Source organism: Phaseolus vulgaris, chromosome 11 (genome assembly GCF_000499845.2).
Source record: "Phaseolus vulgaris cultivar G19833 chromosome 11, P. vulgaris v2.0, whole genome shotgun sequence".
Taxonomy (NCBI): domain Eukaryota; kingdom Viridiplantae; phylum Streptophyta; class Magnoliopsida; order Fabales; family Fabaceae; genus Phaseolus; species Phaseolus vulgaris.
In genome coordinates, this window is record NC_023749.2 from 6,036,109 (window position 1) to 6,061,786 (window position 25,678).

General features: G+C 41.0%; 3 protein-coding genes across 8 annotated transcripts; 2 read left to right on the top strand and 1 right to left on the bottom strand.

The window, feature by feature from the left end:
- The first annotated feature begins 452 nt into the window (after positions 1-452).
- On the top strand, positions 453-3,432 carry LOC137823534 (glutelin type-D 1-like). Its single transcript, XM_068628724.1, has 3 exons — positions 453-830; positions 1,799-2,519; positions 3,159-3,432. The coding sequence occupies exons 1-3, from the start codon at positions 635-637 to the stop codon at positions 3,310-3,312; spliced, it is 1,071 nt and encodes a 356-aa protein (XP_068484825.1). The 5' UTR covers positions 453-634; the 3' UTR covers positions 3,313-3,432.
- Positions 3,433-4,574: 1,142 nt separating this feature from the next.
- Positions 4,575-12,920, top strand: LOC137819159 (DNA repair protein RAD51 homolog 4). Of its 6 annotated transcripts, none has more exons than XR_011082239.1 (10): positions 4,575-4,734; positions 4,825-4,904; positions 5,010-5,125; positions 5,356-5,437; positions 6,253-6,381; positions 6,460-6,570; positions 6,662-6,752; positions 7,366-7,537; positions 9,494-9,643; positions 9,880-10,202. XR_011082239.1 is itself a non-coding variant. In XM_068622929.1 (10 exons), exons 1-10 carry the CDS (start codon positions 4,647-4,649, stop codon positions 12,684-12,686), a joined length of 975 nt encoding a protein of 324 aa, XP_068479030.1. In that variant the 5' UTR covers positions 4,575-4,646; the 3' UTR covers positions 12,687-12,920. The 6 variants fall into 6 exon arrangements, 5 of the variants coding, with proteins under 5 accessions (XP_068479030.1, XP_068479048.1, XP_068479053.1 ...); XM_068622929.1 differs by lacking the exon at positions 9,880-10,202 and adding an exon at positions 12,630-12,920 and having other exon boundaries at positions 7,467-7,537; XM_068622947.1 differs by lacking the exon at positions 9,880-10,202 and adding an exon at positions 10,212-11,222 and having other exon boundaries at positions 7,467-7,537.
- LOC137819188 (dirigent protein 10-like) lies at positions 10,091-11,153 on the bottom strand. The gene has a single exon (XM_068622965.1). It carries the CDS (start codon positions 11,151-11,153, stop codon positions 10,257-10,259), a length of 897 nt encoding a protein of 298 aa, XP_068479066.1. The 3' UTR covers positions 10,091-10,256.
- Positions 12,921-25,678: the final 12,758 nt, after the last annotated feature.

A 25,678-nucleotide genomic window follows, 5' to 3' on the forward strand; every position in this document is an offset into this window, starting at 1 on the left:
TAAATTTTAACAAATAGTTATTATATAATATTAATCATCCAGAAAAGATATGCATTTTCTATGGGTCTAATCTGTATTTTATCCAATTGTATTATTTTTTAAAAATTTTAATATTTATATCTTATGACTTTTTTTATTTAAAACTAATTCAAATATATTTTTATCACAACTTTACCGTATACCTACCAATATATATATTTTTTTTGGGTGTGTACCACTCAATTAAAATCCAAAGATAAATATTTTGAAGTTTTGTGATCCATTTAATAATCTTTCACAACAAATATTTTTCCATTCATATATATCTGATATCAAATCTTTAACTATATATTTAAAAAAATTCTGTTAATTATATGACACAATCTTAGTGAATCAATATTAATGTCAAACATTAAAAAACATCCGAATTAATAAAAGCTGGAAGATAAAGTTAGTTACAGTGGATGAATATTAGGAATATGTTAGTTTTCAAAATTGATGATTGATAAAAGATAACAAGAACAAACACGATGTTTAGATTGCTATAAATACACATGATGTGGGACTCAAAAACTGTGTGACCATTGCTCAATTTACTCTTGTTCCTTTTGTGCCAAATCTTTGTTTTTTCTCTTCCTTTCTCTGAAGTGTTGCGATGGAGATTGATCTTTCTCCTCAATTAGCCAAGAAGGTGTACGAGGGCAATGGTGGGTCTTACTATGCATGGTCCCCTTCTGAGCTTCCCATGTTGCGTGAAGGAAACATCGCTGCTGCCAAACTAGCTCTTCAGAAGAATGGTTTTGCCCTTCCTCGTTACTCTGATTCGTCCAAGGTTGCATACATTTTACAAGGTCAGTTTCCATTACCTTCTCTTTTTTTTCATATCTGTTTTCATTCCTTCACTTCCCTTATTGTGATGTGCTTAATTCACCCAATGATCTTTTGAAATCACAAAATGGTCTTTTTAAAGATCCTTTCTTTTTCAATGATGATATCTGACCATTTTTTTCTGCATATACCCCCTTGTTAATATTCATTATGTTTTGTTGGATGATCCATCAATCATTACGTTTTTAAAGAATATTTTAGTTTTAAATTTGATTTTCATTTTGAGGGTCATGTGAATCGAATTTCCTCAGACACTGATTAAGAATCAACTAGATCGGTTTTGATCGCAGTGTTGTCTCTGCTACACCGTATTAACAATCACAGTAATTATTGAGATTCTTAAGAGCATGTTTGGTAACCCGTTTGAAATGCTGCAAAAACGGACCTTCACACTTTTGGAGAAGACTAGATTTATGACATTTAAGAGAAAGTTCTGAAATTGTAGCTATTTTGTTTTTGTTTCATGCTGCAGTTAAAGAACATTATTTTATAGACGCCTTTTCTCTTAAACTGAGATGCAGTTTTTTCAGAATTTTTTACATGGTTACAAAAATGACTAATATATAATACTATTATACAGTTATAATTTAGTTGGAGGATGCTGGGCCTGCTATGATTTATGATATCTATAATATTCGTATGTTTTTTTTGCCATGTTAAATATGTTAATTTATTATGTTTTAAAAAGTTATTGATAATTTTTTAAAATCTTGGACAATTGTCTAATTTTATATTTCCTACAACAAATAATGTACTACTTGTCAACGATAGATAGGTGAGTGAGATGATACTCTGAAGATAAAATTTTATGATTAGCTTTTAATCAAGTAGGGTGTTCTTAAGATTAGTAAAAAATGATTGAGTGAAAGGCTCCAATTTGTATCTGATTCAGTATTCTGATTATTGGTTGATTTTTAAATGTGAACTACAGGAAGTGGTGTTGCTGGAGTTGTGCTCCCTGAAGCAGAAGAGAAGGTTGTTGCAATTAAGAAGGGTGATGCTTTGGCACTCCCTTTTGGTGTGGTGACATGGTGGTATAACAAGGAGGATACTGAGTTGGTAGTTCTGTTCCTGGGTGAAACTTCAAAAGCCCACAAGACTGGTGAATTCACTGATTTTTTTCTGACTGGTGCAAATGGAATCTTCACTGGATTTTCAACTGAGTTTGTGGGCAGGGCTTGGGACTTGGAAGAAAAGGATGTGAAAACCCTTATTGGGAATCAATCGGGTAAGGGTATTGTGAAGCTTGAAGGAAATATCAACCTTCCTGAGCCTAAAGAGGAACATAGGAAGGGCATGGCATTGAACTGTGAAGAGGCTCCATTGGATGTTGACATCAAGAATGGAGGAAGGGTTGTGGTGTTGAACACCAAGAACCTTCCCTTGGTAGGTGAGGTTGGTCTAGGAGCAGACCTTGTGAGGTTGGATGGAAATGCAATGTGTTCTCCAGGATTCTCTTGTGATTCTGCTTATCAGGTTACATACATTGTGAGGGGAAGTGGTCGTGCTCAGGTTGTTGGTGTGGATGGTCGTAGGGTTCTGGAGACAACTGTGAAAGCTGGAAATTTGTTCATTGTGCCAAGGTTTTTTGTTGTGTCCAAGATTGCTGACCCTGATGGCCTGGAGTGGTTCTCCATCATCACTACCCCCAAGTGAGTTTTCTTTTCTATTCATTGTTGTTTGTCATCAACATCTGATAAAAAAGCACTAATCTTCTGTCCACTGCATAAATAGGTTTTAAATATTTTTGTCCACACCAGTCACCACTTTTTGAGTCAATATGCCACTCTTGACTTGGGAACCTTCCTCTATCTTATTCTGAACTGTTGTTGAGCAGGATTAACAATTAATTACCATTGACATTGTTGATTCTCTTCTAGAGAAAAAAAAAAATCCTTCCTCTCATGTTTTTGGTATTGTTTTTTCAGCCAAAATTGGATGTCCATTTTGGTTACATAAGCTGATCCTTAATGCAACCTTGCCTGAATTACTAAATTAAAACTCTATTTTCAAATGGAAAACAACACTAACACAGTTGAGCACAATAGTCCAAGTTCTGTGTCCATTTTTTTGTAGATGTAGCTGGTGGTATCTGGGTAGTTAGCTAATTGCAGTGAACTAGTGATCATCATGCTTAACTTGACAATCATGAGTCCTAATAAACTCATGCTTTTAAGTAAAAGTTGTGTCTAAAAAAGTTACTTATTTGTTCATATCTCTTTGCTTGTGGCTAGTTTTGAAGCTATAATGCATATTAACTCAAAAAATGGCTATGATTGTTGTTTTGACAGTCCTGTATTTACTCACCTGGCTGGAAGCATTGGGGCATGGAAGGCTCTTTCACCAACGGTTCTGCAGGCTTCTTTCAATGTAGATGCAAAACTTGAGCAACTCTTTCGTTCAAAGAGGAATGCAGATGCCATTTTCTTCCCTCCTCCAAATTGAAGTAGCACAAAACCAGCATTATATTATATTTACATGGTTGAAACTGTTTGAATTATTTTGAGCTTTTTAATGGACTACTTTATATAGTATATATTTAGTATATATATCTTATTGTTTTAAGATACATGTGTGATATATATTTATAAGGGTCTTTACATATTATTACTCTTTAGAAAAGAGAAAAATATCTCAGTATTTGAATGTCATTAGAATTTAAAAATATTTTTTTTGTTTAGATTAAAAATACATTTTTAAATAAGACTCTTTAATTAATTTCAAATGTTTTGTAAAAGAAGTTTGGCCTACACAGCAAAATAATTAAAATAACAATATAACATTAAAAATGACAATGAATATTTTTTAATAAAATATTAGGGATAAATTAAAAAATAACATCATTTTAATAACTTAAAGAAAATATTACACTTATCTTCTCCCATATTATTTTAAATGACATTATTTACATTTTTTAGTTTTAAAATAGATATTTATTATTGTTATGTTTATAATAAAATAATATTTACTTTCTTTAAAATTCTTAAGTGCACATTAATTATGTTAGTAATTTTTATATTTTAAAACTTTAATTTCAATTTTCATAATATTTTATTTAAGTTTTAATTAATACAGTATTTTAAATGAATTAATATAATGAAGTATTATTTTATTAAAAGTATTAGAAAAATTAATATTTTTTATAATTTTTTTGAATATATATTGTAAAACTAGATAATATGTTAAGTTGATAAACTTATTTAAATGAGTCTATAAAATAGCAAAATAAGAAATAACTTGTAATTACTAAAATAATTACCAAAAACATTGATAATGATATTTTTATTTTTTTCTAATATTTTAGCTGAATAAGAAAAAGTCTAAATATTTATAATATATTAATCAGGACATTGACATTAAAACTATTTACATAAATGAAAATAATATTTTTTTAATATCTTGCTCGTCATAAGTATTATCAATAATAAATATTTTGTTTTTATACACAGTAATATAGATGAAGTAAATAACTAAATCATATTACTTATAGTTTACTTCCTTTTTAAGAAAAAAACCAATACAACATATATCTCTCATCATTTTCGCTGAGTTATATTTTTATTTTTGTCTACATATGTAGAATTTGAATATTTTTCTAAAAGAAATTACCAATACAAAAAAACTTATATAACAATTTAAATAATTATTATAAATCTAAAATAAAATTAAGTATTAAAAAATATTTACATATAACGATTTTTATTTATATTATGAACTTTTGTCACATTTCACACGAGACTTTGGCTTATAGAAGATAATAGAAACATGGTTTAGAGAAAATGGCACCCTTGAAATCGCTGGAGAAAGAGTATCCTCTCATTGACTCCATTTTTCAAAGCTTCTGTGCTTCACACGCCATTTTCTCTGGTTCTCTTCTCTTCCCCTATTTCTTTTCTTTCCAATTTCATTCTTCACTTTTTTCAGAATTTGCTTACGAAATTCCACTATCTTTCTCAGTTGAAGATTTCCTTCTGCACGATATTGATGCGTTAATTGCCTTGGCGGATAATCACTGTGCTTCACAAACACTTAAGCAGGTAAGGGTTACCTAATTTTTGTTTTTTTTAAATTATTTTATTTTTATACTCTGTAAATTCTGTTATTAGGTTAATCAATAATAATTTTGAGTATGCATTATTCAGGGAATCAACCAGCTTCTCTCAATAATAGATGCTCGTCATCCACCGTTGCTAAATGGTTTGCAGCTCTTGGAAGACGCTCAGCAGAATAAACATGTTTTGTCCACTGGCTGTGAACGGTATTTTCAGCCTAACGTATAGTGTTGATGTTATGTTAGCATTTTGCATTGTTAATTTAATAACCGTGTTTGCACGCCTTTTTCATGCTCACGTTTTTTCTTTGGGGTTGAAAACTTTTGTGGATTATAACGTTGAATTCTAATAGATGTTAGATTTGTTTTAGTAAGGCGTGACTGTCTATTAAAAGTAGCACTACTTATTACTTAGTGCTTGAGTCCATGTAACTCAGGATTGATGCATTGCTCGGAGGTGGATTACGTGAAGGACAATTAACTGAACTTGTTGGGTCATCCTCATCTGGAAAGACACAGGTAATAGCCCACTCCATAAAAAATCATAGCTTGAGTAGGAGTGTTAACAGGGTGGGGCAGGGATGGACACTATTCCCCTGCGCATCTCTGATGGGAATTCCCATTTCTAATCTCTATCGTGAGATGTTTACCCATGGGTTTTTATTTTAAGAAGTCACAAAAGATTATAAATGCCTAAAATTTTTCTGTCACAATGTGGCCTTATATTAATTTCAAAGAATATCACAAATGGCAGTCTTAGTTCAATTTTGTCCTGTAATAATTAATGCGCACAAACAATATGAAGGGAATAATTTCTTTTGACATCTATTATCATTGTAAATTCATTTGTTGGAAAAGTCACTATAAAAGATAAAAAATATTACATTCTCTTCTCATCTAAGAAAAGAGAAAAAAATATAATATAAAAATGTTAAATAAAAAATATATTTTGTTGAGTTCTCTGCTGTTAACTATTTTGATCTCTACTCCTTCCCTGTTTATCAAACGGGGGTACCTGTCATCCCCATTGCAGGAAAGCCCTATGGAGTTTGCAGAAATGGAGATTTCATCCATGGTTTATCCTGGATGTATTAAGAATAAAATTATAGAAGTAAAATGGTTTACTTTGGTCCTGTAGATGATCTTTCTGCTGCCCCCGGTTCTCAGCTACACAGCACACACATATATCCTTCTGAATATTGACATGTACATGATGCAATTGCTAATGTGTCATCTCTTATTTGGTTGATATTATAAATTTTTATCTCTGTTCTTTTGTTTATTATGTTCAATTAAAATATAACTTACCTTTTTCTTTTATTCATTTATTTTAGGCATGCCTATTGACTGCTTCAACTGTTGCAAAACATAAGAGTTCAGTTATATACTTAGATACAGGCAACTCATTTTCACCTCACCGTATTGCACGTTTTGTTGGCCAGTCTTCTGCTTCTGACAATCAGGTTATTTTGACTTGAGACTTTTGACCCATTCATTAATTTAATGATCTTAAAGCTGTTTTTAAATTATTTGTCTTTTAGGCTGCCCATAAGCTCAAAGAAGTATTGGACAGGATAATTTGCTACTCAGTGTTTGACATCTATCAGATGTTTGATGTGCTGCATCAACTGAAGACTAACTTAAGATCCGAGGTTCTCATTGACTGGAATATTTGTAGTTGATGCAACTTACTCGATTTGTATTTCTTTCTAAAAAATAAACAACTACTTTATACTGGCCCAGATTGTGAAATCAAATCAGCATGTTCGATTGCTTATTGTTGATTCAATCTCTTCACTGGTTACCCCGATCCTTGGGGGCAGTGGTCCTCAGGGTATGGTATACTTTTCACACAAAATTCTTGGCTATGTTTACCTTAGATGATGACACTGCTTACCATTTTAGTTTAATGAGTTGTGCAAGTTGCTGTCTATTTCATTCTTTAGGAACTCCCATCCTGATTCTATCCCTTTTATCCAATTTACCTGCTTTATGTATACTTTCTTAGCAACATGAGCTTTTAACTACCCCGAGTTAAGAGAATAAGAGTGTTTGCTACTCTACATTTAAAGAAGGATGCAGAGGAGTATGGCGTGCATCTTATGTAATTTTGAACAATTAATTTAAAGAGCTGGCTTCTTGTTTTATTAATACTTTTCCAACCATACTTCTCGAATTATCTAAGAACTATGTATCAAGTCAAGTACTTCATTCTGATTTCAAAGTTTAACCACTAAGTCACTATTTTGTTCTTCTCAGAAACACCAAAAAGCAAAAGATTAGATATCTCCTAGGAAAGTGTATATATTTTTCATAGAGATATATAAACTTGACTGGACTCTTGAAATGAAGAGTCCGGTTATATGGATCATAAGCCATTCTGCAAATTGATTAGAGGTCAAGTTATTTTTCATGTCTTCCTATTTTCAATTCCTTTCCCTTCCTAGGTTATGGGAGTCTTAATTTCCATTATAAGAGGTTGGACAGAACAGAATACAGATACTGACTGGTGCATAAACTAACTGTTACATGCAATGGGTGATTTCAGGACATGCTTTAATGATATCTGCTGGGTTTTTACTGAAGAAGTTAGGTCATGAGCATAATATTGCTGTATTGGTAAGTTTTCGTTTCCTTTTTCTTATAATTGTAAGTAAAGCCTACTATTTAAAAGGATTATTCTGGGGTGATCTATATGATATATACAACCAGTAATATAGTTGTCAGAATGGGCCCGCCTGGCAGTTGGACCAGTCCACCTTGACCTCACCTTATAACTAGGTTGTCATGGTCTGACTTACTTAGCAATATAATCTGAAAAATATTGGCCTGGTTTTGCCCACCACGGTTTGGTGGATTAAACATGTCAGTCCATCTAAATTTTGACCTAGTTATTTTAAAAATAAAAAAATTATATTTTTTAATTTTTTTTATATATTTAAAAAAACTTAATACGTAAAAATTGGTACTCCATAATTAAGAATTAAAGATTGCATATGATACATAATGAATAATGAATTAAAGAATTAAAAATGTCACGCAAACTCATTTTTCAATCCTCGTAAACGTCACAAGTTTTCTAGATTTTAACATTACTTTTGTCTATCAATTCCAAGTTTTCACATAATAGATAGTTAATAAAAGAATTGAATTTTTAATTTATCATTATCTTTGCAATTAGGTGATTTGTTTTTGCGAGGTTGTTACTGGGCTTGATCCAAAATATTTGACCCATTGTCTATCTAAAATAAAATTCATTTCTGGCCCGCCTGAATCCATCATGGTCTGGGTTGACTTGTGGGTTTGGACCCGTTTTGACAGCTCTAGCAATCGCTAAAACTTTTCTCACTAGGTGGGATCACCAACATGGATTAAACAATGTCATACTCTGTCCTAAATCATGTTTGTAGACAATTTTTTTGCTTTAAAATTCTTGATTTGTTTCGGTTTCTTCTATAGTTTGCTTTGATCTCCCTCTGTAGGTCTAGGATATAGCTGCTGGACTATTCTGCATCTGGTCTACTCCATATTGGAACTGTTATAAATTTTCTTCACACACACCTAAACCACTTAAAACGATACTTTACCATTTGTTCTAGAATAGATGCTACTCAACTTTACCCTAGTGCCCTCATTCATTCTTAATCCTATCTTACCTAGTGGAATCCTATCTTGCCTAGTATGTCCACTCCTCTAATTTAAGATCTCATCTTTGCTACATTGAGTTTATTCTGCTTTTTTAAAAACAGAACAAAGCATGAAGGATGTAGAAACCAAACTTACAAGTAAAATAAAAAATATGTATAAACATTAAATGGCAGCTGAAAAATCTCAATTGGCAACACTGCTATTAACGTTTTAGTTTTTTTTATCAGCAGCTATTGACGTTATTTAGTTTCATACAACCTCAGAGTCACAGGTCTTGTAGATGTGAGCTAAAAGTTTCCTTTAAGTTTGAGCAGTACTTTTTCCATAACAAATAAAACTTGAGACTTCTCCATTTCATCCATTTTGTTTGAATCCTGTGGGTTACTTCCCTTCTATTTCTCAGTCATCCTATATGATGTATATAGTGTATGTTCTCCAGGTTTACCTCCATGTTAAGGTTGTTACACCTCTTACTGGATTTGCATTCTATATACTGTCTTCTGTTCATGAAAAAACCGTGCTTTTCCAAAGCTCATCTCCAACATCCCATTTATTTTTTCCAATCAAAACAATATCATCAACAAAAAAGCATATATTGTGGTACCTTATAAGAATGAACAAGACTACGGTAAAGAAATATGGGCACAAAATCGATCCTTGGTGTAGTCCTGTTCTTTTTTCTCCTATTTATTTTCTTATATATTCATGTTCAGTAATTACTACCGTTATGTGTGTTAAACAATGTAATAATGAGGAGAAGTTTATGCAGCGAGAGACACAGCCTTTGAAAAGGCCAGATAACGGTTGACTCGTGACTGGTCTCATTCTATATTTAGAATATTTCAAACATAATTGCTGTGATTTTAATTAATGAGGAATGGAGCCTATATATCTTCAAATAACACTTCTAAGGAACAAATTTTGAAGGTAACGAATCATGTGGTGGGTGGGGAAGATGGTGTTTCCAAACCAGCTCTTGGAGAGAGTTGGAAGAGTGTCCCGCATGTACGGCTTTTGTTTTCCCAAGATTGTGGAAGCAATGTCTGCAATATTTCAATGCTAAAACATCCATCTATGGTATGCCATTTGATCAGAAAATGTCTTTATGGTGTCGTATGCGTTAGTTAATGTCTTGTTAATGTCCTGTGTTATTTATGGGTATTCATTAATTGGGATTGCATTCTACTCTGGCACCATTTTCCCGTGGGAATTTGATTCCTCCACATCTCTATAATTGATGGGGCAATTTGTTATTATTATTTGGGGTTGACCACTGAAAAATTAACCAGTCTGAATTTGTTATTCTGTTTCAGGCTTCTGGTAGAGCTGCAAGTTCTGCTATGTTTTTATGACTGTTATTACGGTTGATTCAAAATTATATGCTTCATTATAATTCTGATCCCACCGTGATATTCCAAGTTAAACTACAACCATTTTGATTAAAATCAATTCTGATAAATAGAAATATATCAAACATTAAGTATGGTATTGACATTATCTTGAAGAATTGATGTCTGTAGTCCTTGACATTTTAGTTGTCGTAGCCATTGGTTTTAACATTAACACTGTAGTTTGTAAACATTGGTTTGAAAGCACAACATGCTCAAAAGTCAATTCATTACATGAAATTCAAGCATGTTTGCAGTGATTGTAAGTTTAAAACAAGAAATCCAGAGAGGCTGAAAGGAGGCTAATAAGCAAGATATGCAGTGAGCTGCAGCAGAGTCTCAACTCCATCAGTATTTTGTTGCTGACCGCTAACCGGAAAAGTCTTTATGATGGCAAACCCCTCTGCGTTCAGATACTTTCCGGTTCCTCCAATGATGGCAATGTGGGACTCAGAGACCTGCGTTCGATGGACACCAAAGAAGCTGAGACTGTCCACGTAACCATTCTCTTCAAACTTAGCAGTGAAAGCCATTGACTGGCTTGTTCCATCCACAGAGCTGGCTATATAAAAGCCTTGTGCTTTTCCCACCAAACCCGAACCCAACTCGTGTCCTTCCGTCAGTTCATCGTCAAACACAATCATTGTTCCAAACATGACCTTTTGCAGAGTCATTCCTTCTGGGAGCTGATTCGTGTTGGTCACCGGGAAACCAATCCCACCGTTCACAAGGTTGTTGCCATTGTTGTTGAAGACGTTCCCTGTGGTACCACCGAGTCCGGTGAGGAAGGGAAGGTTGTTGTTGTTAAGAATTCCGCCATTGTTGTTGTTCTGGGGAAGGCCACCGTTGAAAGGAAGGTTTGCGCCGTTTGGCTTAGCGAATGCCACTTGAGCGTTGAGAGCAGGATTGGTAACAACGCCCGTTACGGCTCGAGCTGAGGGGTTGGAACCTCCGAGAATGTCGTGCATGAAAAATGAGAGTGTGTGATGTTGGTCAACGCCGTTTATTGGTGCCGCAACAGGGGATGCAGGTACAACTGGAGGGAGAATGGATGAAACGGGGGATTGAGCAGTGTTAGTTTGTTGTGGTGTTTCTTCTACTTCATCCAGGATTCGAGTTGAAGTAGTGGAAGTGATTGCAAGGAATGTAAGTGCTACCAAAAGCATTGCATTCAGAGGCATTGTCATGCTCATACTCATGGAAACAGATTTAAAACTTGCTTGAGATGCAATTAAAGTTATGAGGATAGAGATGCATAAATAGGTAAATTAGAGAAGCAAGTTCAAATATATATATATATATATATATATATATATATATATAATATGTGTGTGTGTGAGAGAGAGAGAGAGAGACGTACGTGTGTGATGGAGTTGATGGGTGTGGAGTAGTTGATGGGAGGAGCTAGTGCAAACTAAACATGAAGGATTTATAAATGAATAAAACATTAAAGGATCTTTCTCATAAGAAATTTGACGCAGCCAAAAAAAAAAAGGATAAAGATGGTTTCCCATGATTTGAAAAGAAAAGTGAGTTATCCTAATAATAATTTTGACATCCTCTTGGATAAAGCATTTGGTGGTTAAGAACCGAATCGTCATGTAATTGACTGTAAAACATGAGAGTTGATTTCTACATCGTGGAATTTAGAAAAGTTTAGCATGGTTCTTTCATTGTTCCTATTAATGGGTATTAGAGTGTTTTGTTGTGTTTCCCAACCACAATAATAAGACTTGGCCTCAACTTGTTTAATTTTATAATCAAATCTCATCCTCACTAAATTGTTGCAATTTTATTTGCCTTGTAAAACTCGTTTTTGTACTTTATTCTTTTTACTTTGTTTGATTAAATTAATTAGAAATAAATTTATTATTAATCGTTAAGGTTAATTTTCTTTTCTTGTTATTAATCTTACATTGGCGTATTATTATTGTCATTATTGTTGCACTTGGTATTATTGTTATTTCTTTAATAAATATTTACTTTATCCCGATCCTAAAATAATTTGAGTTCATTCCTTAAGAATTTATCTTCATCTCAACTATCAATGTAACTTATCTTTATTTCATATTTTTCTCCTTTTCTTAATCTACACATATTAGCGGCTAATATATTAGTTTTCTAGTGAAAAATTAAAATCTATACATTTTTTTCTTTTTCACTTTTACCATCAAGTTAACTATGTACCTTTTTTTGTTTATACTTATCTAAGTATAACATTTTGGTATTCATATTAAAACTTAGATACTTTCATTCAGCAATAAATTTATTTAACCAACTAGGTCGAGATATAACTAAAAGAATGAATTGTCGAAAGGTCTAGTCGAAAAGTATATACATAAAAAAAATTAAATGTTTAACTAAAAGAATGTACTGCCAAAAGGTCTAGTCCGTAAAAAAGTTAAATGTTTAGAATTTAGGGTTTAATATATATATATATATATATATATATATATAATAAATATGGCTATTGTAATAAGATTCAACATGACAAGGTCCAAATTAATAGGTGTGTGTTTAAAAAGATATTGGGTACAAAAAGAAAGGCTTAAGTAGGTTAAGAGTCCAATAAGAAAATACTATAAATAGGCATCAGTCTAAGATGTAAGTAGAGTGAATTTTATCTGATAATTACATAAAAATGATTCTAATTTTAGCATCGGAGCGCCTTGCAGGTACTCACACTCAACCGTGAGAGGAGACCAAGAGGAGAACCCGGAAGGTACAGTTGATCTAGCATAGCTTTGGAAGCTTGCCAAACTTAAATCCAATCCAAAGAGCCCTAGCCGAGAGTCAAGAGCCCAATCCGAGAAGTGAAGGCGTTCTGGTTGAAGATAGTTTCTAGTCCTTTTTGCATGAAGAAATCCTATTAGTAGCATTTCACTATTACTTTTGTTGTTATTAAGGCTATCATTACTATAAGTACCATTAATTATATTATTATTATATTTTTTTATCTTAATTGATAAATTAATTGCGTTAATCACGGTTTCTTATCTTCTTTTATTGTTTGAGTTATTATATTCTTTCATCATATTTTGTTTGTTTGCCTTAGTTTGATGGGCCATTTACAAACCATTCTCAAATCAAATCTCATCATTTCAATTTGCATACTCAATTCAGAGAATTTCCTTTTGCACCTCATAAATATGAAAAATTTCGCTGTCATCTTGGTTTAAAGTTTAAAATTGAAAGTCAGCTTTTTAGATTAAAAAATTCAGAAATTTTTTTTTTACAGAAAAGTTTTTAAATTCTATAATTCAAAAGATACATTCAACTTCTGGATTAATTAATTTAAAAATATTTTTTTTTACATAAAAAAATTAGATTGTATAATCTGAAATTTGTTTTGACTTTCAAATTATAAAATTTAAAACTTATGTTTTTGGCTTAAGAAAATATTTTAGATTATATAATTTAAAAGTATTTTTTTTTTTTAAAAAAAGTTCTTTAAGTTATGAAATTTGAAAGTCAATTGTAGATTGCATAATTTTGAAACTCATTATTAAAGTTAAGAACTTTTATAAAAAAAATATTAAGAATGCAAAAAATTTCTAAATATAATTAAATAAAACAAATAAATAAATAGTGATCCTGCCTGTTGACCGGAGCGCTGGAGAATGCCTCGTCAAAGGATCGACGTGCGCGCCGCTTCCCACCTCCGTTCCTCCTCTGGATCTATCTCAAGAACCTGCAAAGAAACGATACGGCGCCGCTGCGGCCGATCGCACTCCGACGCTCAAGTCAGTGATGGTATCACCAAATACTAAGAACTGGAACCGTGCAAATCTCTCTCACAAACAGCTCTGTCACTCGCAAGCGTAAAGTGTATGAACTGAACGTGCGTACCTTAGAAAATCTGTTAGGAACTCTTATATACCTGGTGGCTTTCTCTCTCCTGGCAGTTACAGACTTGGACACGTGGCTCGTATCCAACTGTACACGTGCCATCATCTGGAGGCTCCCTGACTTGGCGCTACTTCTACTCTCATTTTGGCTAAGTTACCTATGCATGGTGCTGCCCAGTGCATAGCTAACTCAGGAGTGCGATCTCTATTGAAACTGGCGAGGTAGGGCCTTCATACACCTTCCCTGTGGTCTCGCCGGCCGCCTTCATAATCTGCTTCTCCTTTATCTTCGGCGATGTGCTTGTTCTGGCGATCTCCGACTGCCTGGTCGCCTGAGTCTGCATCTGGCGACTTCATCCTCAACCTGGCGATCGCCTATTCTGGTAAGCTGGAGATCGGAACACGCCAACTTAACTATCGGCGACTACACGTGCCTCCCGACTTCCTTCCCAACTGTCAACCTGGCGCCTTGTCAACACGCCTACACCGTAACAGGATGCCACGTCATCGCATCCGACCACCAGGGCGGTACACAAGCCCCCCAGTCTTAAGCGAAGACTTGTCTAGCGAAAAGACTGAAAAAGCCTTCGTTAACACCGGTCTACGTGGCATGGGCGCAAAATTCCAAGCGATAGTACTTTCTGCTGCTCTGACGCTCCACCAAACTCTTCGCGCATCGTTCGACACGTGGCTCTCATCAACGGCCATCTTCATCTGCCGTTAGCGCTTCCCAAAACCGTTCGAAGACCCTTAAACCCCTTACGCTCCTACTGTTCCATCACTTTCTTCACACTTGCATACGCTCTCATTTCTTTCTGCGAAAGCTCTCGACGTTCCTCGACGCTCTAGATCACCACCTCCCTTTAACATTCTCCCGATCATCGAAAGGTAACTACTTTCCTTCATCTGCTGGGTTTTCTTGCATTTTCACCGATTTGCATCATCCTGTAACTGTCTGGTGCATATGTTGTGGGCTGTTTTTCCATTTCTCCTTCTGCGTGACTTAGGGCTTTGTCGATCGTCGCAACGAACTCACATTCGTTCGTCTTTCACCTTCCATTCATGATCGAGTCAGCCTTTGTAACCCTCCTGATTATTTTTCCTTCCTCCTTCGTTTGCAGTTGCTACCATGACTCGCACGAAGATCACCCCGAACCCCCCTCCGTCAGCGCGAAACCCCCCTTCACAAGCACACGACTCTACGCAAGTTCGTGGTGCCCCCTCTTCGCAGGCTGTGAGGCCCGCGTCTTCTCAAACCACTCTGGCCCAGGCGACTCCACCAAACGCTGGAGGAGCCCCCACCCCACTGCCAGACTTCAAGACGTTATACTCATGGGCTAACTCAACCCTCTTAAAGGAAACGTCGTCGGTGAACACCGCGGGAGCGGTTCTGCGATTGACCAATGGGGACGAGGCCCACCAATCATTCCACAAGGAGCACGATGAGAGAATGATGGTGCTGCCTTGCCCAGCCACTCTGCCAGTGTGCGCCGATGATAAAGTGAGCGCCGACGGGCCCTTCTGCTTCGTCTACACCACTCTCTTCAAGAAGGTTAAACTCAGGTTCCCTCTCACTCGATTTGAGAGGGAACTCTTAACCGAGCTCAACATCGCTGCCGCCCAGCTTCACCCCAACAGCTGGGCGTTTGTCCGAGCTTTTGAGGTAACGTGCGCCCACCTGGGGTTGCCCGCGTCAGTGGACGTGTTTTTATTCCTGTTTGAGGCCAAGTATCCAGGAGATCGCCTGTGGGTCAGCCTGAACGCCATTGCTGGGAGATCCATTTTCACCATCTTCCAGCAGTCGTACAAGGATTGGAAGGGGAAGTTCATCCAGGTTCGCGCAAACGACAAAGACCCTTCCCTTCTCGACGGTTTCCCCTTGTACTGGGTGGACAAGGGGAAAAAGGAGTCCAAGAGCTGCTTCAGGAGGCCCAGAAGTCCTGATAGCATGGAAGCTTTGGACAGAGACCTTTGTCTCTTCTGGAAGAGGGTGGCAGATGCCCACATAACATTCTTGACCCCCACCCTGATTTCCTTCGAGTTCTTTGAGGACCAGTTGGAATTTCAAATAGGTTAGGGCGCTACATCTTTGTCTTGACATTGCTTCTGATATTGTTTCTGGGCGTCTTGTGCGATACACACAAGACTTTGGTTTTATCTTTTCTGCATATGCCTGCTTTTGCTGTCTTATTGTCTTGTACACTTACCCCTTTCTCCTTTGAGCTAACTTATGCACTTTCATTTCATGTAGACACCATGTTGGGTAAGAACATGCTCGCCGATTTAAAGGCGCTCGCCCGCAACCACGGGTTGGCGACCGGCTCCCAGACGGTTCCCAACTCAGCGGTCGAGAAGGCCATCATCCAGGGGCGATCACCGCCTAAGGCGCCCACCCAACGAAAGAAACTGGTCCTTAAGAGGCCAAAGCGGAAGGCCCCCCATGTTGTCCAAGAGGATGAGGAAGAGGACGACGAGGTCACAGAGGATGGCCTTGTCACGAAAAGGAAGAGGGTGGCACCATCTTCTCCACCTGCCCCGCCCCCTCTTCCAGCTTCAACACCACCATCAACACCCGCTCCTCCTCCTTCACCACCAGCACCACAAGCCCCTTCACCACCAGTCCAAGCAGTTCCATTGGCCACTGCGCCACCTGCAACTGGGGCCCAAGAGCCAAACTTCTTAGAGGACCCCCCGAGCGCCTCCACACCACATATATCAGCAGGAGGGGGCCCTCCTTCCAACACTTCAGCTGCAGGAATCGTTCCAATCGGGGATGAGGTCGCTCACACCTCTCCAATCCTAATCACCGAATCCCCGATTGCGTCGCCACGCCAAGAAGCAACCACCGAAAATATTGTTAAGGAAGGCGGCGACGAGAACCCTCAACAAGCCCCCCTGACGCCTCTCCAAGCTGCAAATCTTTCCCTCGAGGTCACGAGGATGTGGGAACCTCTGACTGCTAAACTCAAAACCATTGCAGAGGATATCCCATCAATCATAACGAGAGCTGTGGAGAGCTCCACCAGGCGGCTACAGGATGATATCTACAACCTCAAGACCGAGAACAACACAATGAAGGTCGAGGTGGAGAAGGTGTCATTCAGCCTAACGCTCGCGGAAATGGAACATTCTCGAGTGGAGGATGCCCTAAACACCGAGCTTAGGCTTGCGCGCAAGGAAGCTGTTGACCTTCGCCGCAAAGTCCATGAACTTGCCCAAGAAAAAGTCGAACTCGAAAGCAGAATCGTGCCTCTACGTACCAAGGCGAGCGACCTGGAGGCTCAAATTCAAGCCAATGCCGATAAGGTACAGAAGCTGGAGCAAAGGTCGATCGACCGCGAGAAGCTACTTGGGCAAGTAGAGAAAGCAAGAGACGACGCCATGGCTGATCTCTCCGAGGCAAACAAAGAGAAGGTGAAGATGGCTGCCGAGTTGGCCCAAGCTCAAACAGAATCCAAGAAGGTGGCTGACGACCTTCTTCAAGCTCAAGAGACCAACAAACAACTCCGAAAACAGGTCGAAGAGCTGGAGCAGCAGAACAAGGAGCTTAAGCAGCAGGTTGAAGGATTTCAAAAGCAAATTGAAGAACTTAAGCTAAGCTCCGCTCAGATTCTGGTTGTCGGGTTTGATGCCGCTCGAGAACAGTTCGCATGCCTATTCCCCGATCTTGACCTTAGCATGGTGTCGTTAGACAACGAAGTAGTAGATGGGAAGGTCGTTCCCGCCGAAGGCTCAACCAATTCTACCCCATCTGCTTCTTTATGAATTCACTTGTATTTACCTTGTAAAAACCCTTGCACACGTATTTTGAACAGCTACTTATTTCAATAGCGAAACTTGGACATTTCTTCTGACTCCTTTTGAGCGCTTTACTTTCTTTGTATGTTTAACTCTGCTGCGTTTAACTTAGCGATTTTGCAAACATGACCTTTGGCGTAACTGCTTCGAGCCGATTCAAACTTAAGCAATAATCGCTTTAAACAACTTGTACCCCTGAGGCACTAACCTGATCGTAAGAAAAGTTCCAAGCAACGAACTGTGATTCAATCATTGGTTCAAACAACGTCCCACTTGACCCGCTTTATCAAACAAGTCTTTCAACCTTCTCGCCGTGTTTGAACTTTTCGCGATCACCTAGACCTCTTGGTAACACCAGCTTTCCTTAGCCTCAGGCTTTGGCAGTCATTTCTTTATCTGAGGCAGAAATGCCCTTTGGGATCTTCCTTTACCTCCCTGAACCCCAGAGCTAGAGACTGGCTGGCTAGGCGTTCTCTTCGAACCTACCTTAGCCACCTTTCAAGCTTCTTCCACCCTCTTCGCCATACCTGAACTCGTTCAAGACGAGAAGGATTTTATCTTGCCTATACTCGCACACAAGCGAGAAGGTCTTTTAACTCGCCTGAACTCGCTCATCGGCGAGAAGAACTTTTACTCGCCTGAACTCGCTCATCGGCGAGAAGGACTTTAAACGGCCTTAACTCGCCCGACGGCGAGAAGGACTTTGTCTGGTGCCTCAACTTGCCCAGGGTGTACATCTCCTCCCCCCTGGATGCACTGAGGACCTTTTCTTTCTCATGCCTGCACTCGCTCGACGGCGAGGAGGTCTTTGATGGGCCTTAGTTCGCACAACGGCGATAAGGACTTTATCCGGTGCCTCAACTTGCCCAGGGCGTACATCTCCTCCCCCCTGGATGCACTGAGGACCTTTCTCGCCTGCGCCCGCACAACGGCGAGGAGGTCTTTAACTTGCCTCTACGTTGCCCCGGGAGTTACATCTTCTCGCTCCCAGAAACACGGAGGACCTTTCCTCTTTCTCGCCTGCACTCGCTCGACGACGAGGAGGTCTTTCATCTGGTGCCTCCGATCGCCGATAAACGATGAGGACTTAACAACTTAACTGGTGCCTCTAATCGCCGAAAAACGATGAGGACTTTAAAACTTTAGCTGGTGCCTCTAATCGCCGAAAAACGATGAGGACTTTAAAACTTTAGAAAACACGCGACATATCTTTTCGTGCCTTAAATCATGTACGAATGACAAGGTCTTTCTTCGAAACTTTTGGGAATAACACATATGCAATCTGAAAACACCTTATACTTCGAAAACTCTTCTTTTATTGGGTGGCCTCATTAAAAACCCTCCTTAGGGAAAAAAGAGTGCCCCCTTGAAACTGTTTTAACAGAAACATTGCAATGTAATATTTGTGTTTGTCTTTACTTACAAAGCTCTTAGCTATAGTACAACTTCAGGTGTGTGGCGTTCCAGGTACGAGGGATCGCCCCCCCTTCCAACGTCTCCAAGCGATAGGCTCCGTTCCCGAGTGCCTCGGTTATTCTGAACGGTCCAGTCCACTTGGGTGATAGCTTATTCTCCATCTCGTACTGGTGGGCCTTTCTCATCACCAGATTGCCTTCTCTAAACTGCCTTGGCATCACCTTTGAGTTGTACCTTCGCTCGACCCTTCTCTTCACCGCCTCAGCCTTCAGCCTTGCCTCCTCCCTGACTTCGTCCAGCAGATCCAGGTTCAGTCTTCTCTCTTCATTCGAGTCTTCCTCTACAAAGTTCTGGAATCTCGGCGAGCTCTCCTGAATCTCGACTGGAATCATGGCATCACACCCATAGACCAAGCTAAACGGGGTCTCATGGGTTCCTGACTGCTCGGTGGTGTGGTACGCCCAAACTATTCGGGGTACCTCCTCAGCCCAACTTCCCTTGGCTTTCTCGAGCCTTCTCTTCAAACCTCTCAGCAACACCCGGTTAGCTGATTCCACCTGGCCATTAGTCTGAGGGTGCTCGACGGATGCAAACACTTGCTGAATTCCGACCCCTTCGCAAAGCTTCTTCAACAGGTGGCTCGCAAACTGAGTCCCATTATCTGATACCAGGCGCTTAGGCACTCCAAACCGGCACACAATATTCTTCCATACAAAGCCTTCGATCTTGTGCGCGGTGATCTGGGCCACTGGTTCTGCTTCAATCCACTTGGTGAAATACTCAATCGCCACCACCAAGTACTTCATCTGCCTGATCGCCAGTGGAAAAGGTCCCAGGATGTCGATTCCCCAAGTATGAAACGGCCAAGGGCTATAGATCGACTTCAACTCCTCGGGAGGTGCCTTGTGCCAATCGGCGTGCTGCTGGCATTGTTTGCAGCACTGGGCGTACTTCTTGCAATCTTCTCTCATGGATGGCCAATAGTAGCCTGCACGGAGAGTCCTCGCGGCCAGAGCTCGACCCCCGACGTGACTTCCACATATTCCTTCGTGGAGCTCTGCCATAATCCTCGTGCACTTCTCGCCGTGTATACATTCCAGGAGTGGGTGAGTGAATCCAAACCTGTACAGATCGCCATCAATCAATGTATACTTGCTGGAATTTTTCTTTACCTTCCTAGCTTCTGTTGGATCTAGCGGGAGGAGGCCATCCGCCAGGCACCGCTTGTACTGTGTTATCCAAGTGTCTGGCTCGTGGGTGGCACAGACATGCATCACGTCCACTTTCTCTCCTCGACATGCTCTAATTCTCGGCGATCTCAGAGTTTCTTGCGTCAAAGACTTATGGCTTATCGCTGCTCTCTCCGTCGACCTGCTTATCTGAAGGACCAGGTGATCTGCTACAAATGCCCTCGGCGTCTTCAAAGTTTCTTGAATCACTGTCCTCTGCCTACCCCCCTTGCCTGAGCTGGCGAGCTTAGCAAGCAAGTCAGCTCGGGCATTCTGTTCTCGGGGCACATGCACCACTTCAAAAGAGGCAAAAGAACTCTTCAATTCCTGCACATACGCCAAGTAAGCCGCCATTTGTGGATCTTTAGCCTGGAACTCGCCTGTTACTTGCCCTGTGACTAGCAGCGAGTCACTCTTAGCCATTAGCACTCTGGCTCCCATTTCCTTAGCCAGCAGAATCCCGGCGATCAGCGCCTCATACTCTGCTTGATTGTTGCTGGCTTTGAAGGCGAATCTCAACGATTGTTCGATCAGCACGCCATTGGGTCCTTCCAATATGACTCCAGCACCGCTACCCTGTTGGTTTGACGATCCATCCACCGAGAGTACCCAACGGAAATCGTCTCCTTCAACCCGCGTCGCCTCTGAAGAGAGCTCGACTACAAAATCTGCAAAGATTTGCCCTTTGATCGAGCCTCGAGGCTCATATTTAATGTCAAACTCTGACAACTCCACTGCCCACTTCACCATTCTTCCTGCAACGTCAGGCTTCTTCAAGACCTTCTGGATGGGCAAGTCAGTCATCACCAGTATTGTGAAGCTGTGGAAGTAGTGGCGCAACCTCCTCGCCGAAAACACCACCGCCAGCGCAGCCTTCTCCAGGGCCTGATACCTCGTTTCTGGGCCCTGCAACACTTTACTCACGAAATAAATAGGCTTCTGAGCCTGGTCTTGGTCCTGGGCGAGCACGGCGCTCACCGCCCTCTCAGTCACCGCGAAATACAATCTGAGAGGGGTTCCCGCCAGTGGTTTGCACAGAACCGGCGGGCTCGCCAAATATTCCTTCAGCTTGACGAAAGCTTCCTCGCACTCTTTCGTCCAAACGAACTTGTTATTGCGCCGCAGACACTGGAAATAGGGATGCCCCTTTTCTCCGCTTGCTGACACGAAGCGGGATAGTGCTGCCATCCGACCTGTCAGCTGCTGGACCTCTTTTACTGTAGTCGGGCTTCTCATCGCCAAGATGGCGGCACATTTGTCCGGATTGGCTCCTATTCCTCTTTCAGTCAAGAGAAAACCCAAAAATTTTCCAGCCTCCACGCCGAAAATGCATTTCTCCGGGTTGAGCTTCAACTTGAACTTGGCGATCGTCGTGAACAATTCTTCCAAGTCTGCAACGTGCTTGCTTTTCTCCTGCGAGGTCACGACCATGTCATCGACGTAAGCTTGCACGTTCCTTCCCAGCATTGGTGCAAGTACTCGGTCCATCAGCCTCTGGTACGTGGCCCCCGCATTCTTCAGCCCAAACGGCATCACCTTATAGCAGTAGCACGACCTCTCCGTCATGAAGGCTGTTTTTTCTTCATCCATGGGATGCATCTTGATCTGATTATAGCCCGAGAAGGCGTCCAGGAAACTCAGCAGCTTGCACCCTGCAGCACTATCAACCAGGGCATCAATGCTTGGTAAAGGATACGAATCCTTTGGGCAAGCCTTATTCAGGTCGGTGAAATCGACGCACATGCGCCATTTCCCGTTGCTCTTCTTCACCAGCACGACATTCGCCAACCACTCAGGGTACTGGACTTCCCTGATGTGGCCTGCAGCGAGGAGTTTCTGGGTCTCATCCTTGATCGCCTGCCTCCTCTCTTCATTAAATTTCCTCCTTCTTTGCCGCACCGGTCTCACCATGTTGTCCATCGCCAGATGATGGCACAAGAAGTCGAGATCGATCCCGGGCATGTCCGAAGCGGACCAGGCAAACGCGTCCAGATGCCGTTCAATCACCTTGGCGATCTGGTCCTGGAGATCGACCTCCAGAGATCTTCCGAGCTTGAAAACTTTCCCCCCGATCTCCTTCTCGAGCCACTGCTCGACGGGCTTGGGCCTTGATTCTCTGGCGATCACCGCCTTGGCGATTCCGAGTTCCCTTGCTTCCTCCGGGCGATTCCGCGCCTCTTCCTCCTCCAGGGCAGCATTCCTCTCCCCCAGCGCAGCATCTACCATCTCTACGTCCCTTCCGGCGGCCTCCTCCATTATCGGCGGTCTGGGCTTCACACCGGGCGGTGGGGTGGTTGTGACGTAGCTCACTGATCTTTTATTTTTCAGGCTATTCTCATAGCACTTTTTCGCTTCCTTCTGATCAGACTTTATCGTGATTACCACCCCTTCCATGGACGGCAGCTTCACCTTCATGTGCCGAGTCGATGGAATTGCGCCTATCCTGTTAAGGGTGGGCCTTCCCAGCAGGATGTTATATGCTGAAGGGGCGTTTACGATGAGGTACTTGATTTTCTCCGTCCTCGACCCAGCCTCATCGGTAAACGTGGTTCTCAGCTCAATGTACCCCCTGACTTCCACCTGGTCGCCAGCGAACCCATACAAGCACCCTCCATAGGGCCTCAGCTGGTCAAGGGGCAATTCTAGTTGCGTGAAAGTCGGCCAGAACATCACGTCTGCCGAACTTCCTTGGTCCACCAGAACTCGGTGAACCTTCCTCCCCGCCGTGATCAACGAAATAACAATGGGATCGTTGTCGTGAGGCACAACGTCCCGAAGATCCTGCTTGGTGAACGTAATGTCCACTTCGGGCGAGTGATCTTCAAACATGTCCACCGACATCACCGATCGCGCGTACTTTTTCCTCTGCGATGCGGTGCATCCACCACCTGAGAAACCCCCTGCAATGGTGTGGATCTCCCCATGGATAGGCATCTCGTGTTGCTGGGCTTCTCCCCCTGCCGGCTGGGAACTCGACGCTCCTCCGGTCCTTCTGTCCAGCAGATAGTCGTTTAGGAACCCGCTCTTAACCAGATCGTCGAGCTGGTACCCTAAAGACAAACACGAGTCCAGGTTGTGGCCAAAGCACTGGTGGAACTCGCACCAGACGTCCGGCTTCGACCCTAGCACCTTGTCGCCGACCTTCTCGGGCGCCTTCAATCTAGCAGATATGTTAGGGATAGCGATCAGGTCCGCTAGTCCCATGACGAATTTGTGCTTAGGCGGGCGATTGTATTCCCGGCGTGCTGGTTGTTGGCGTGCTGGCGGTTGGCGCGCTTGACTTCTTCCCTTGTTTCTCCTATCGTAAGGATAGCGAGTCCTTTGATCCTTTCTGGCCGCCGCTGCCGTTTCCAGCACCCTCTGTGGCTGGATCCTGGTCTGGGCGTGTGGCCTGACGGGAGCCACACTGCCTCTCTTCTCGGCGACCTCACTCTCGTCGGCGATGTGAGCCACCGCAAGTCGCCTGACTTCAGCAAACGTCGCTGGATGAGCCCTGATCAAGGCTTCGCAGAATGGCCCTGGCTGCACGCCCTTCTTGAAGGCATAAACCAGCATTTCTTCATCCTTGGCCGGCGATCTGACCATCTGTGCCATGGTCATGGCGGCGTCGCCTTCAGCTGCGACGGGAGCCACGGGACTGGAACGATTGCTTCTCATCTTTCTCATTAACTTCAGCGAACCACAGAAGTACAGCAAATAACACTTCAACCACGAACGAATCAGCGACCGATCGGAGAAGATTCAAGAAACTGCGTAAGAACTTCAAGAACACCGCAAACCTTCGAAGAAAATCGCAGCTTCACCAAAAACCACCGTTTCCCCACGAACCAAACAACCACTCGAAAGAACTCGAATCCACCGATCGAAAGCCAAACGAACGGTTTAAAACACAAACTTCACCGAACGAAACTCAAAGAAACCAAGAATGACGGTTGCACCAGCACACAACCGCGCAGAAAACCTCGAAAACCTCCACGAACTCACGCTGTGGATGGGAGCACGTTTTACACGGCCCCACGGTGGGCGCCTGATGATCCTGCCTGTTGACCGGAGCGCTGGAGAATGCCTCGTCAAAGGATCGACGTGCGCGCCGCTTCCCACCTCCGTTCCTCCTCTGGATCTATCTCAAGAACCTGCAAAGAAACGATACGGCGCCGCTGCGGCCGATCGCACTCCGACGCTCAAGTCAGTGACGGTATCACCAAATACTAAGAACTGGAACCGTGCAAATCTCTCTCACAAACAGCTCTGTCACTCGCAAGCGTAAAGTGTATGAACTGAACGTGCGTACCTTAGAAAATCTGTTAGGAACTCTTATATACCTGGTGGCTTTCTCTCTCCTGGCAGTTACAGACTTGGACACGTGGCTCGTATCCAACTGTACACGTGCCATCATCTGGAGGCTCCCTGACTTGGCGCTACTTCTACTCTCATTTTGGCTAAGTTACCTATGCATGGTGCTGCCCAGTGCATAGCTAACTCAGGAGTGCGATCTCTATTGAAACTGGCGAGGTAGGGCCTTCATACACCTTCCCTGTGGTCTCGCCGGCCGCCTTCATAATCTGCTTCTCCTTTATCTTCGGCGATGTGCTTGTTCTGGCGATCTCCGACTGCCTGGTCGCCTGAGTCTGCATCTGGCGACTTCATCCTCAACCTGGCGATCGCCTATTCTGGTAAGCTGGAGATCGGAACACGCCAACTTAACTATCGGCGACTACACGTGCCTCCCGACTTCCTTCCCAACTGTCAACCTGACGCCTTGTCAACACGCCTACACCGTAACAGGATGCCACGTCATCGCATCCGACCACCAGGGCGGTACAAATAGTATAAAGTATTCACAACTTCAAAATGGAATATTAATCCAAATTAAAATTATCAAAAAATTATTTATTTTAAAACTATATATTTATATACGATTTACTTATTTTTGTAATTTATTGTTGGAGATCCATATCGAATAAAGATAACTAACATTTCATATTTCATAGTATATAATTGAGTTTAAATTTTTAATATATAATCTATATTTTATAAGATTTACTTAGATTTAAAGTTTATTTATAAAAATGATACCAATAATTCTTTAGAGTATATTTTAATGAAAAATTATTAGATTTATCATGTGATTCCCTATTGAATCACCATCAAATAATTTATAAATATATAATTTTAGATGAATTTAAGGAGGTTGACCTGATAAAAAAAATTTGATGTGAAAAGTCAACCTGAAGGAGACAATATTTAATTCAAAGTTCACGGCTACAAGAATCCAAATTTTCAACATTTCACTTGAATCAAATTAACATGTCTCATTCTCACCAACTAAAACTTTAATTCAACCAACTTTCAATGGACTACCTTTGCATGTATTCCCATCATCATTCTCAGAATAACAATAATTGGAAGAAACTTTATTTCTCTCATAGCATC